Genomic DNA, 12,231 nt, shown 5'->3' on the forward strand with positions numbered 1-12,231 from the left:
CACTGTATACATTACAAAAAAATCAATAATAAATGAACCACCAAACACTGCATTAAGTGAATAGACTCACCAACTTAGAGGAAATTTAGATATTTTTCTTATTAATAGTTTATTAAATATAAATTACTACAGCAGGAAAAAATATTTTTACCTGTCATGATCTGACCTCATGACAAGTGATCTCAAAGTTTTATTAAAATGCAGTTTATCACCACAGTAGTTCATATGAAAAATCTGATCTGAAAATAATGTAAACATCGAAAGAAGCCTGTCAACTAGCGAGTTCTGTTTACTAACATTGTATTTTATGTTCATTAATTATTATTACTTATAATACTGATAAAATAAAATCCACCAGACACTTACTATTTATTAAAAACATGTACAGTTTTTCAAACATGCTTAATGAACCAAAGTTCTATTTCAACTGTTTGTGTCAATCATTTATTAAAAATAATAATGTACATCAAATCTAAAAAAATGTGTTTTTTGTAAAATAATTTTTCTGTTATGGAAGATACAGTTCTGGATCTGTTTTATTCAATTTTTTAGGTTAAAACACATAAGAAAGCATTAAGTTTATCCCTCATATAACGCCTTAAAAGTTTGAATATGATTTCATTTCACCAGAGGAACCGAAATCTGGGCAAAATTTTTTGTTAACCGTAACTTAATAAAGTGTCTTTGGACATATATTTGATGTACTTTTTTCCTTATTTCAAGCTTTAGAATCAATTCTCAAATTATTTCCATTTCCTCCTGAATTATCCTGTGTATAACATTTTTTTTAGCTCCAAGGAAATAGCTGCAACAAATTCATTCTGGACCTGTCATTTAGCAAGGAACATGACAGATCATGTTACTGATGTGAAAAACTGTAATTTTAAACTTGATTAAGTGTGTTAATGGAACTTAACACTACAAAAGTCCTACCATAAAATAAGTATTCTGGTACACTTTTGCTGGCTGTATTTTTGTGGTTTAAAAAACACAATAAAAATCATATATATGAAATCTGTAAATAAAGTAATGAGACTATTTTTTTTTTGGCAGCCAAAGTAGCAACACTGTTAAGTTACTAATAAACATATGGTTATATGAACATCTGATTTATATTAGGTATTAATAGTTTTAGTCAATTGTTGCCATGTGAGATGTAAACAAACTTTTTGAGAAACAAGTTTTTGTCATGCTTTACAAAAATGAGTGATACTAATTATGAGCAACGTTGTGCAATCAAGTTTCGTGTAACTAGGTGAGAATGCTACTGAAACTTTTTGAAAATTGAAACGGGGGTATGGAGATGATACTGTGTCATCTGAGATGATGTGTTTACTGAGAAATTCTTCAAAGACTGCGGAAAAGAGTTGCACGCATGAGACCACCATCAAAGACAACTGGATGCTGCATCATGACAATGCATCTTGTCACACTGCACTCCCAATTAATGAGTTATTGGCAAACAAAAACATTCCTGTAGTTCCTAAACCACACCTTATTCACCTGACTTATATCCCTGCGATTTTTGCCTGTTCTCATTTAAAAAAAACGTTCAAATTTTGGAACAGTAGAAAACATTTTAAAAAATGTAACCGACCATCTGATGGATATTGCAGTTTATGAGTTCCAACACTGTTGTGATAATTGGGAAAACTGTTTGAAATGTTGTATGAATTTCCAAGGGAACTATTTTGAAGGTGATAAGAGTCCATGTATAATTGGATTGTAAATAAAAGGTTTTCTTGAAACAGTCTCATTACTTTCTTTACAGACCTCGTAGTAATAGCTTAATGATGGAACACTGGTTACTTGTTTTAAAGCCTGAGCATTCTAATTCACCAGTACAGAGTTACTTTTTACCACTTATTCCTAGTGTCCCAAAGAAAGTCCATCACTGCATGCTGTCTTAAATCCAGAGGCACCTAATTTCAAATCTTATCATTACCATAATAAAAATACAAACATTAGATTACTAAGCATCTAATGAGAAAATTACACAAAAGAAAATATAAAATTGATTACTTCTATTTATATTGTTCTCTAATTTTACATGTATCACTACCATAAAGTTAGCTACTCAAGAGATACTCACAATTTTTTCTAATATTTTGACAGGATATCCTCCAATAGTGCCATCTGGTGCAATAGGACATAATTTAATTGGTCGTGTCTGACCAGAAGATAGCATAGGATCTGCAGTTAGACGAGGGTAAATTGGTGGAGGTATACGAGGAGCAGGTGTTGAATGTGAACCAGGGCGAGGTCTGTATGCCATTGAAAAGCTTGTTACTGCTATTGTATCTGGAGGCTCATTTGACTGCAAAGAAAAAGAAAATTTAACTCAAGCCACTTAAAAGAATAGACTAAAATGACCCAATGTTTTATTATTAATAAAAAATACTCATTAGTAATACTGTTATACCACACTATTCAGGTAAAAAGTTAATTAAAAAATTCAAAATTACTTTTTTAAAGTAATTAAAAAGCCTGCTTTATAAATAAAATTGAGATATGGTTTAGTAGATTCTTTTTAAAGCTTATATGCAGCCCCATTAGAAGTGGTAATATTTTTTGTTTCCCATTTTAAGTTAATTAATTCATACATTTAGTATGAGGTCAGAGTATACTTGGATCAATGGTTGGTCTGTTGGTTTGACATATCTTTATTGTATGTTATTTCCAAGCTTTTGTACAAGTCCTGTTTCTATATTGTTCAGTAAGGTTAACTCTGTATATATGCAATTGGATAAATTCTGGTTGTAATTTATCATAATCACTATAACAGCTCATGAAGGAGCTCTCATTAATTTTTTTTTTGAAATCGTGAAACAGAAATTAAATTAATACATCATAATGAAAGTAGTAATAAATGATTCCCCAATACAAAGGCAAAAAGTAAAAATTTGTGTGATTTTAAAGAGTAATTGTTTAAATTTATTAAAATTGTTTTGAAAAAATATTCACTGATTTCAATAATTAAAACCAGAGTTAAATATAGTACAATATCGTTAAAATATAGTGTCCTTTAAGAGAAGTATGTAACATCAATTAATTTTCATGATTTTACAATTAAATGATGAATATGCTGTACTAGAAACATGTCCAGAAAACTTACAGTACCAACAGATGTGTTAGGGTAATAGATACTGAGCTAAAAAAGTGTTGTGTTTTTTCTTCAGAAAAATTAAGTATATAGTGAACTAAACACAGTAATTAAAAAGAAGCAATATTTTAAGTCCTTACCAGTACTTCATAATCAGGTACAGAATGAGTTCCAAGACCAGGTCTTTCAAATGTAATGCGGTATGTGTTATTTGAAGTATCGACAGCATCAATGCTTCCAGTAAATAAACCATCTTGTGGCTTACGTAATCGTGCTGTGACTTTAGATCCTATGACTAACTGTAATGGTATTTCATTTGGTAAATCTTTACATCCGGATAGGTCACTACCTTTCCTCTGTTGTAACATTCTGATCTTTGCTCGTTTTCTTTCCAGTTCTTTACGTTCTTCATCAAAAAATGCCTGTAAAAAGTTCAAAGACATTGTGAAATAGAAAATTCACAAAACTTTAAAAGGTTTATTGTATAATTCTTATGCTTTTTAGAATGGAAAATTTATAAAAAATCACAAACATGAAGGTCATCTCGATTCCCCCCTGAGGGGAGAAGATCACGCCTCATAGTGTGTCTGGTCGCTACACCACCCCCTCTGTTCCTAGCCAAGTGTGGTTTAATCAAAGGTCATCTTCTTGACCTCAAACTGATCATAACCCACAGTGCTCAATCCGGCCTCGTGAGATGCCACGAGAGACATCTACATTAGTAATTTTGCCTTCAAAGAGGACATTAGACACCTAATACTACCAGATAGCCCTCAGGAACTAAGCTACAAGCCTACACACGGAAGATAGAAGACCCCCGCACCAAACACATGAAGGTCATCTCGATCCCCCCCGAGGGAAGAAGATCCCACCATCGTAGCGTGTCCGGTTGGTACACCACCCCTTCCGTTCCTTGCCAGTAGTGGTTTTAATGAAGGTCATCTTCTTGCCCTCGTACTGATCACATTCCACAGTGTTCAGTCCGCCCTTGGGACACATGAAGGTCAGTCAAATATAAACCAAACTACTGTTTTTACGGCTCAGGCACAGAGATATAGAACTGTGGAGATGTTGGGAGAGGATGGATCCAGCCATCTTGGCATTTACATCTTTCAGGTCAGCAGATTCATATCACAACAAATTAATTGTGCAACATATTATCAAGAAGTTTCTCATCAATGAGGGTATAAAACTTTAAAATTTTAACTAGACTGCATGCATTGTTTGAGGATATAACAGTCATATACCCAAGCCTAAGTCTGAGCTAACAAATTTAAAGGAGTATGAAGCTGTAGAAAATGAGTCACAATAAGCATTCAGTGTGATAGATGGCAAATTTGATCAACCCCCTCCTCGCTGAAGATAACGATTAAGATGAAGTCTTAAGGTTGATGAAATCATTTTGTAAGTGGGTATCAGTCATGAAAATGCCCAAACCATTATTACTATGTACTTCACGTTCCGTCAACTCTGTGAAAGATGGGTTCCATGACTTCTGACTCAAAATCAGAAACAGTCCTAACACAAAATTTGCTAAAGACTTCTGAATTGATTTTGGAGGGGAATAGTTTTTCCTACTGAATAGTCATGTGTAATAAGACAAGGGTCCATCAATATACTCCTGAGTTGAAATATGTGAGTATGGAGTGGCATAGAAATGTTGAGCGTTGTCCTATGAAAGCAAAAACACATCTGTAAGCTGGAAAAGTCCTTACTGTCCCATTACTGTCATTTACGACTGGAAAATAAAATACTGCTTGTCGATTTTCTCCATGAACATTGTATTTTAAAAGCTGTGTACTGCTGCCAGCTCTTGGACAAAGTGAAAGCTGCCTGGAGGAACAAAAGCAATGTCAGCAACCACATCAAAGATGTGGTTGCACATCAAAGATGTGGTTGCTGGTTCTCCTTCACAACAAACGAAATCTCACAGAGCCATTAGGACTTGGCATAAAGTGGACAAAATTTTCTGGGATACCTAGAGCATCCCCTGTACAGCCCAAATTTAATCTCCTGTGATTTCTTTTTAATTGGACCATTGAAAGAGGCACTTGGGAAGCATTGAGAGGATATCAATTTCACAGTAAAAACAAAGTAAAGTTTGTGTGCAATTGGTTTGTGACATATCCTTTAACTTTTTATGAAGACGGGATACACAAACACACTAAGAAAAATGTCTAGAACTTCATGGAGACTAAGTAAAGTAAGCAATAGCCTGGTTTTATTTTCATTTTATACTAATAAATGTTAAAAACATTTACTTTGTCTCTTATTCTCTTTACCTTACATAGTCTCTTAGACATTTTTTCCAGTGTCTGGGGAGCTTGTGTATATCATCTTTATTAAATCTTGCTAATCCACAAATTAATATAACTTATATAAATATAATATTACATAAAATAATATATATAATTTGTAATGATAAATTTTTTTGTAAATCAAACCTGCAATTATGGGTCACAATTCATATAATTGTAAAATACTCACAATAGTAAAACAAAACCATAAATGATTTCCTTATCTATGCAAACCCTTTAACAGCTTTAAACATTTCTCCAACTTGTTAACTTGTATTAGCAGTATACCAAAATTTAATGCTAATTGTATACATTGCAATATCTAATTTAAACATTCAAGAAAATTCAGAATAATTAGTAATTTTATTAGTTCAACAACTTCTGATACAACAAACAATTCATTTCAGATACAAAATAAGGGTTCAAGTGAGAAAAGAAAAATCAAATTCATAGATTATTATACAATTTAACAAAATAAGCAGAATTGCTTATTATTTATTATTTGCTTATATAATTATTTTAATCCCATACATTGTATAGTTTAACTACACTACTGTCACCATATTTTTATCTATTTCATTAGAAATCAAATAATAATAATTTTACAATATATGTATGTTTCAATTAATTCTGTTATACAATTTATTATTTTTTTATTAAAATGAAATGCTAATAACAGGAGAGGGCTACTCAGAAGAGAGAAGGGAAGCAGCATAATTTAGAATGAAGTATTGGGAGGATGTAAGATTGGGAAGACAAGTAAATATTAAATTTTAAGTTAAACAAATTATTTGTGATTAAGTTTTTTCACAGATTTTCATGTAGTTCAAAAAAATAATTAGATAAGTTCAGATAAGGCAATTAATTGATCAATAAGGGCAATCTTTAATAATTTAAAAGAAACAGATATACATGTGCAAATAGATATTGATTATTCAGTTCACTTTCAAAAATTAATTCACTAATCTTTACTAATAAACCTTGTGAGTTGTATTAAGAGCAATTTACATGATGTAAACAGGCAGAAACATTTAATGTAAAGGTTACTCAGATAAATGCCATTTACTGTTCATTAGGACAGCTCTACGCTCACATAATAGAGAACCCAATAACCTAAACATTCACTCTTGAATGAAAATAATAATTCTAAGTAAAACTAATAAAAATTAATTTTGAAGTTCATTGAAAAAAATTTGCTTTCTACAATGTTCACTTCTACAAAGCATATCTACTACAAATTAAAAAAAATATTGCATAACTTACCTGGTTTCGCCCTTGACAGACTTTATTTCAAATACACCATTGGGTTTTTAAACATTAATGACAATAATTTTTACTTAAAATTATTGTTTATTAACTCAAACAAATTATAGAATACAAATAGGAAATGATTTTGGAAATATTTTACATAATTTTAGAAATCTGTTTTTACAGTTTTCCTTACAGATTCTGGGGATAGTTCACTAATTGATAGCAAATGTTACCTCATGTATAACCTTTTATATATCATTAGATACCAGCTTACCCTGCTTGTTTGCAAACTGGAAATTATATGGTCTGACAATTTTATGCCTGTTTTCACAAATTTTTGTATTCCACTTCATCAATTTCACTCGTAATGCAGCTTCAAAAGAAGGGATTTTTATTTAAAAAAAGGAGCAAAACTGCATGAAAATCAAAATGTAGCAATGACATACATAATTTTTTCTAAAAATGGTTTCAGGAACATTACAAATATATAATAAAATAAAAAATATAATTTTACAGATCACAATAGGGAAAATAAACATACTTTCAAGTACAGAAAACATCAATGTAACAAATCAACAATTTAAATTTCTTACATTTGAAAAAAAATAATATAAGATAAAAAACAACAATGAAAATATAATTAATGAATATGTAAAATTTGATAACTGGATTAGTGGATAATACGTTATTTTAAATTATTCAATAATTTATATTTACAAACATATAAATTTGGTACACCAAAGCAACAACTTTCATTATTCATCCGTAAATTACATTTTTAGAAGCAGCAGAATAATCATTACTATCTAACAACCATACTGCTAAATCAGTTTTCTGTGAAAGTATTTAATAAAAATAATAGATAAAAACAATAAATTATAAGCAAGTTAATTTTTAATCAAATAAATTATATTCTACTGCTAGGATGCGTGTAAAACTATTAACATGAATCTAAAAGGGATTCTCTAAAGACCGCTGGGAAATTTCTCTCCTTAAGGTTGGTGAACTTGTGTCGTTCATGGCCATGCTAATAATAAACACACTACAGTGTTGACTGTAAGTTGTCGCATTTTAGTATCTTTAATTAGTGTAAGTTATTACGTTATAAAATGAATAGGAAAATCGATGTTGCCACGGACTGTGAAATACATGGAGTCATATGTTTTTTAAACCATCAAAACATTAAGCTGGCTCAAATTCATAGGCAGTTGGTTGCTGTGTATGGCAATAATGTAATAAATGAAAGAAACATCTGAAAATGTTGTGAAAGGTTACAAATAACAGAATTAATGTGCATGATGTAGAAAAATTAGGGAGGCCCTTGATAATCACTGAGGACTTGTTGAAACGCGTTTATGATGAAATCAGAAAAAAAGGGGGGCGACTCACAGACAGCATTGTCATGCTGCACAATAATGCATGTCCAACACGTGATTTACTATGAACATTTGGATGGGAAATTTACAATCATCCATCATATAATTCAGACTTAACTCCTTCTGATTTCCATTTGTTTGGGAGATTGAAAGAATTTTTGAGCGGTAAGCAATTTGCAGGTGACTATGAACTTAAAAGTGCTGTTAATCAATGGCTAAATGGACTGGCGGCAGAAGAATACAACGAGGATATATTGAAGCTGGTATAATACTACAGTAAATGTTTTAACTTATATGGCGATTATATAGAGAAGTAGTTTAAGGTATGTAAATTAAAGAGAAATAAAAAATATTTGTAGTTTTCAGAATAAAGTTTTTTACAAAGAAATAGTTTTTACTTTAGATAACCTCTCATATGTACATTTGTTTTGTCCAAGCACATAGGGAACCTATTGCAAAATTTTGGCTTTCTTATAAATGACTTCAATGGAGGATAGTTCAGCTCTGTGTGCCAAGATTAGACATAGACAGATTCATTTTTTATGATAACCATTTACATACTCAGCATTTACCTTTATTTACTTAACACTATGAGTTACTGACATTCAACAACATATATTTTTTATACTATACATGCCATGTTAAAACACCAAAACATCCGTCATTAAATGAGCCCGATTCATTTTAATTTCTATTTAACAGACTAACTCTTATACATCCTACCTGTGAACAGCGACGTGGTTTACCCATCATTCTTCTCATTTTACACCATTCTACTTTTGATAAAATTCTTGTTTTTAATTGAGGAAAATTTTCTTTCATACATATCTTAAAGTCATTATCTCCTTCAAACAAGGCTCTGGAAAAAACCTTCAACTTAGTAATAATAACAGTTAAAAAATATTATAATAATTTAAATGGCAGTTTATTTTATAATTCATAAATTATCAAATGAAATTTTTATTTTTTAAACTATAATTAAATAAAGGTTAATTACAAGTTTGTATGTTTAATTAAACATACTGAATTCAAAAAAGACAGAACATTAAAATTTCTACTATGAATTTTATAGGAAAAAAAAATGGTAACTGAAATTATCATTATTAAGAAACAGATTTATACAGTTCATTATCACAGTTGTCAGAACCTTTTTATTAAACATAATTTATTTGATAAGACTTTATAATTTACATCAAAATAAAAAAAAACGTAACAAACTGGAGTAGTGTTTACCTTATCAAAAACCAAAAATTATTTTTTACTTTTTATTATAATTGATAAGTACGAGGTCTGTTAAAAATGGCTTAACTCTTTCTAAAAAAAAAAGATGAAGAAATTATTGATTATTTATAGCGATATATAAATCTGTTTCCTCTCTTTGTTTCAAATCTGTCCTTTTAACAGCAATTTTAATCCTGGAAATAAAAAGAAGCTAGGTTGGGTGAGGGATAACAATGACTGGACGTTTGATACAAAACTTGTGATTTAGCAACTTGTGAGCTGAGGTATTGTCATGGTAAAGAAATCCTGAGCAGGGTTCCCACCAAATTTTAACATTTGTTTTCCTAATCAATGTAGTAAAAATATCCGCTCTCAATTTATGCTACTGCCATTTACTCTGCAAAATACATACATTTTATAATTTTACAGCCTCCACAATCCCCACAGCTGCTCAATTCACGCCTTTTCTTATTATTTATTATTACATTCATAGATAAGTTTATTTTTTAATGTTTTTTTTTAAAAATATACATTTAAAATTAGGCTATTTTTTGTGATTAATAGGTTTCAGTAAATTAGCCTGCAAAGTACAAAAGAAAAACAATAATAAGTTTCTTGCATAAAAATGTTTCTGTGTTTCTGTACAAACTAAAGCAATTTTTAAAAATAAATGGCTAGGACCTAATATTGCTTAAAAAATTTTCACAAAAACTGGCCTATATTATTTTGTAAATAGACATAAAAGTTACAACAGTTAATAGCTTGGTTTGCATAAAAATGCTACGAAAAACAGATTTCAATTTAAAAAAAAATTTATATATGATCACAACTTAAAGGAAAACTAAATTCACTGTGACTAAAAATAATACAAATAGGAAAACTAGAACAGAACACCTTATTTTGTACAGAAAACAAACATTATTAACATTTGCTTGAAGAATATTTTGTCATTATTATTCTAATGTACTTCCTGAATGCCATAAAAGTAAATCGTGGTGCAAAACCACGATTGATAACAAAAGAGCATTTAGTAGCTTACAAGCTGAAATTTTGATGTTACGCAACTATCAGAAAACATAATTTTAAAGGTTGCACCAATATATTCACATGAATTTAAGGCTAACTTATTTTGTACAAAATTGAGAACCCACATAATTTCCACTTTAGAAACATCATCTTTACATCTTTGTGTAAGTGAAGTCGAAATGTATCATTTGTTGCTGAAATGGTATTAATCTGACTAGAAGATCCAAGCAAAGAACACACAGATGTATCACAATCACCGTTCTCACAGCTGTTGATCAAAGTTTTAGTCTGTTGAGTTGAAGTACCACCACTGGAAGATAAAAAGGTTTTTGTGAAGGCTGAGAATTCCTTGTCTTAATTATTTCATTATGCTGCTTTCCTTTACTGTGCGAAGTCACTGTGTCTTTTGGCCCATATTGCCCAATCCAAAATTGTTTTTTACACAAAAAGCATGACACACATGTCTACCTCCTCTCAAGCAACTGAATTCTGAAAGTATAAGTTCATATCTAACCAGTGGTCTTTAAACAGCATCATTTTAGATGCCATTTAAAAGCAATTAATCATCTAAAATAAAAAAAAACCATTCATGGTGGTTTGTGAGAAATTCAAAGAAAACAGTTAGCAATCTTAAAATTTTTCAATGGTAACTTTTTGTTAAAATTTCACCAATGAAAAAATTTGGAATATTCCTCCTTTATTATAAAAAAAATAATTAGGGAATGTAAAGAACAGGACATGTTAATGACTGCTTGATGCACGTAGTTGCAATGTGCTGGGCAATGGGGTCGCCAATTCCCAATTCCGGGAAAGTTCAAACTTTAAAGTATATCAAATATATTTTGGCATAATACTTTATTAATAAAATAGCATTATTAAACTTAATTTGGTAACAAAAACGCAATTCTCTGAAATATTTTGCAATTTTTCCTGACTTTTTCAAAAAATTCTAAGTTTTTTATTTCCTGCCTATTGGAATCATGGTAAGTTGTCATGCCAAAATCAATTTTTTCCTTATACATTTCAAAAACATCTGATGTAGTAGTGAGGATTGAATCTACCCTAGAAATAAAAAATGATTTTGACGATTAAAAAAAAGACTGTCAATATCACCTTTTGTGTTTTAACAACTTTTGTATGCCTTTTTTTTTTCCGAGTTGATTTTTCACCCTTCAGGGATGATCAGGACTTTATTTTTTCACATCATACATATACACCTGTGTCTCATCATATCATTGCCAATGAAACACAGATACATGTGTATCACTGACAAGGTAATCATCACTTTCAAGTGTAAGAATTGCTGGGAGATCTTTACAAGATTATCTTTTCTGCTCTTATGTCAGAGTTTCAAAATGAACTTGGTGGTGACAAAATGTTTTTCCTAATTTTTTGATAAGGATTTCATGACATGGAGCCCACCAAAGTCTCACTCTTTTATGCAAAATTTAAATGTCAATTTGACCACACCAAACTGTTCACTCGGGCAATGTGGAATGCATGTTGAGATTGATGGTCTTTTGAATGTGCATTGTCATTTTCAGCATTTACTCAATCTTTTTAAAATACCTAAACCACTTGCAACCATTGTATGTGCCATAGAGAGTCTTTCTTGTAAGTTTCTTGAATAATTTTGTGTTTTTAAATTTTTCACAAACAAACAGAAACTTTCACTACAAATCTTTATTTATGTTATCAATAATTGTAAAAATAGCTGCAGTCACTGAACAGTACCTATTTTGAGCAAATGCTATGCAGAACCTAATCATTGTAGACACATATGGATGGTGGAAGATTGTTTTTTACTGCTTTTGGTAAGCAGTGGGAAAAATTGAATTTTTTGAACAGACCTTGTACATGGCAAGGTGATGTTTATATATCCTTTTGTCCTTGGGCCAGTGGCGTAGCATGAGTTTCAGCCACCTGAGGCATAGGCCAAATTCACTGCCTCTTTATT

The 12,231-nt window shown here is 30.7% G+C and overlaps 1 protein-coding gene across 3 annotated transcripts in view; it reads right to left on the reverse strand.

Moving 5' to 3' along the window:
- Positions 1-12,231, reverse strand: part of LOC142319307 (protein lin-9 homolog) — a 61,356-nt gene that overhangs the window by 30,698 nt on the left and 18,427 nt on the right. For all 3 annotated transcript variants that reach the window (XM_075356428.1, XM_075356427.1, XM_075356429.1), the window contains 3 exons: positions 8,751-8,886; positions 3,244-3,525; positions 2,093-2,317 (listed from right to left, as the gene is read on the reverse strand). In XM_075356428.1, coding sequence (XP_075212543.1) covers positions 2,093-2,317; positions 3,244-3,525; positions 8,751-8,886 — 643 coding nt within the window. The remainder of the gene's footprint in view (positions 1-2,092; positions 2,318-3,243; positions 3,526-8,750; positions 8,887-12,231) is intronic.

Source organism: Lycorma delicatula, chromosome 2 (genome assembly GCF_047948215.1).
Source record: "Lycorma delicatula isolate Av1 chromosome 2, ASM4794821v1, whole genome shotgun sequence".
NCBI lineage: Eukaryota > Metazoa > Arthropoda > Insecta > Hemiptera > Fulgoridae > Lycorma > Lycorma delicatula.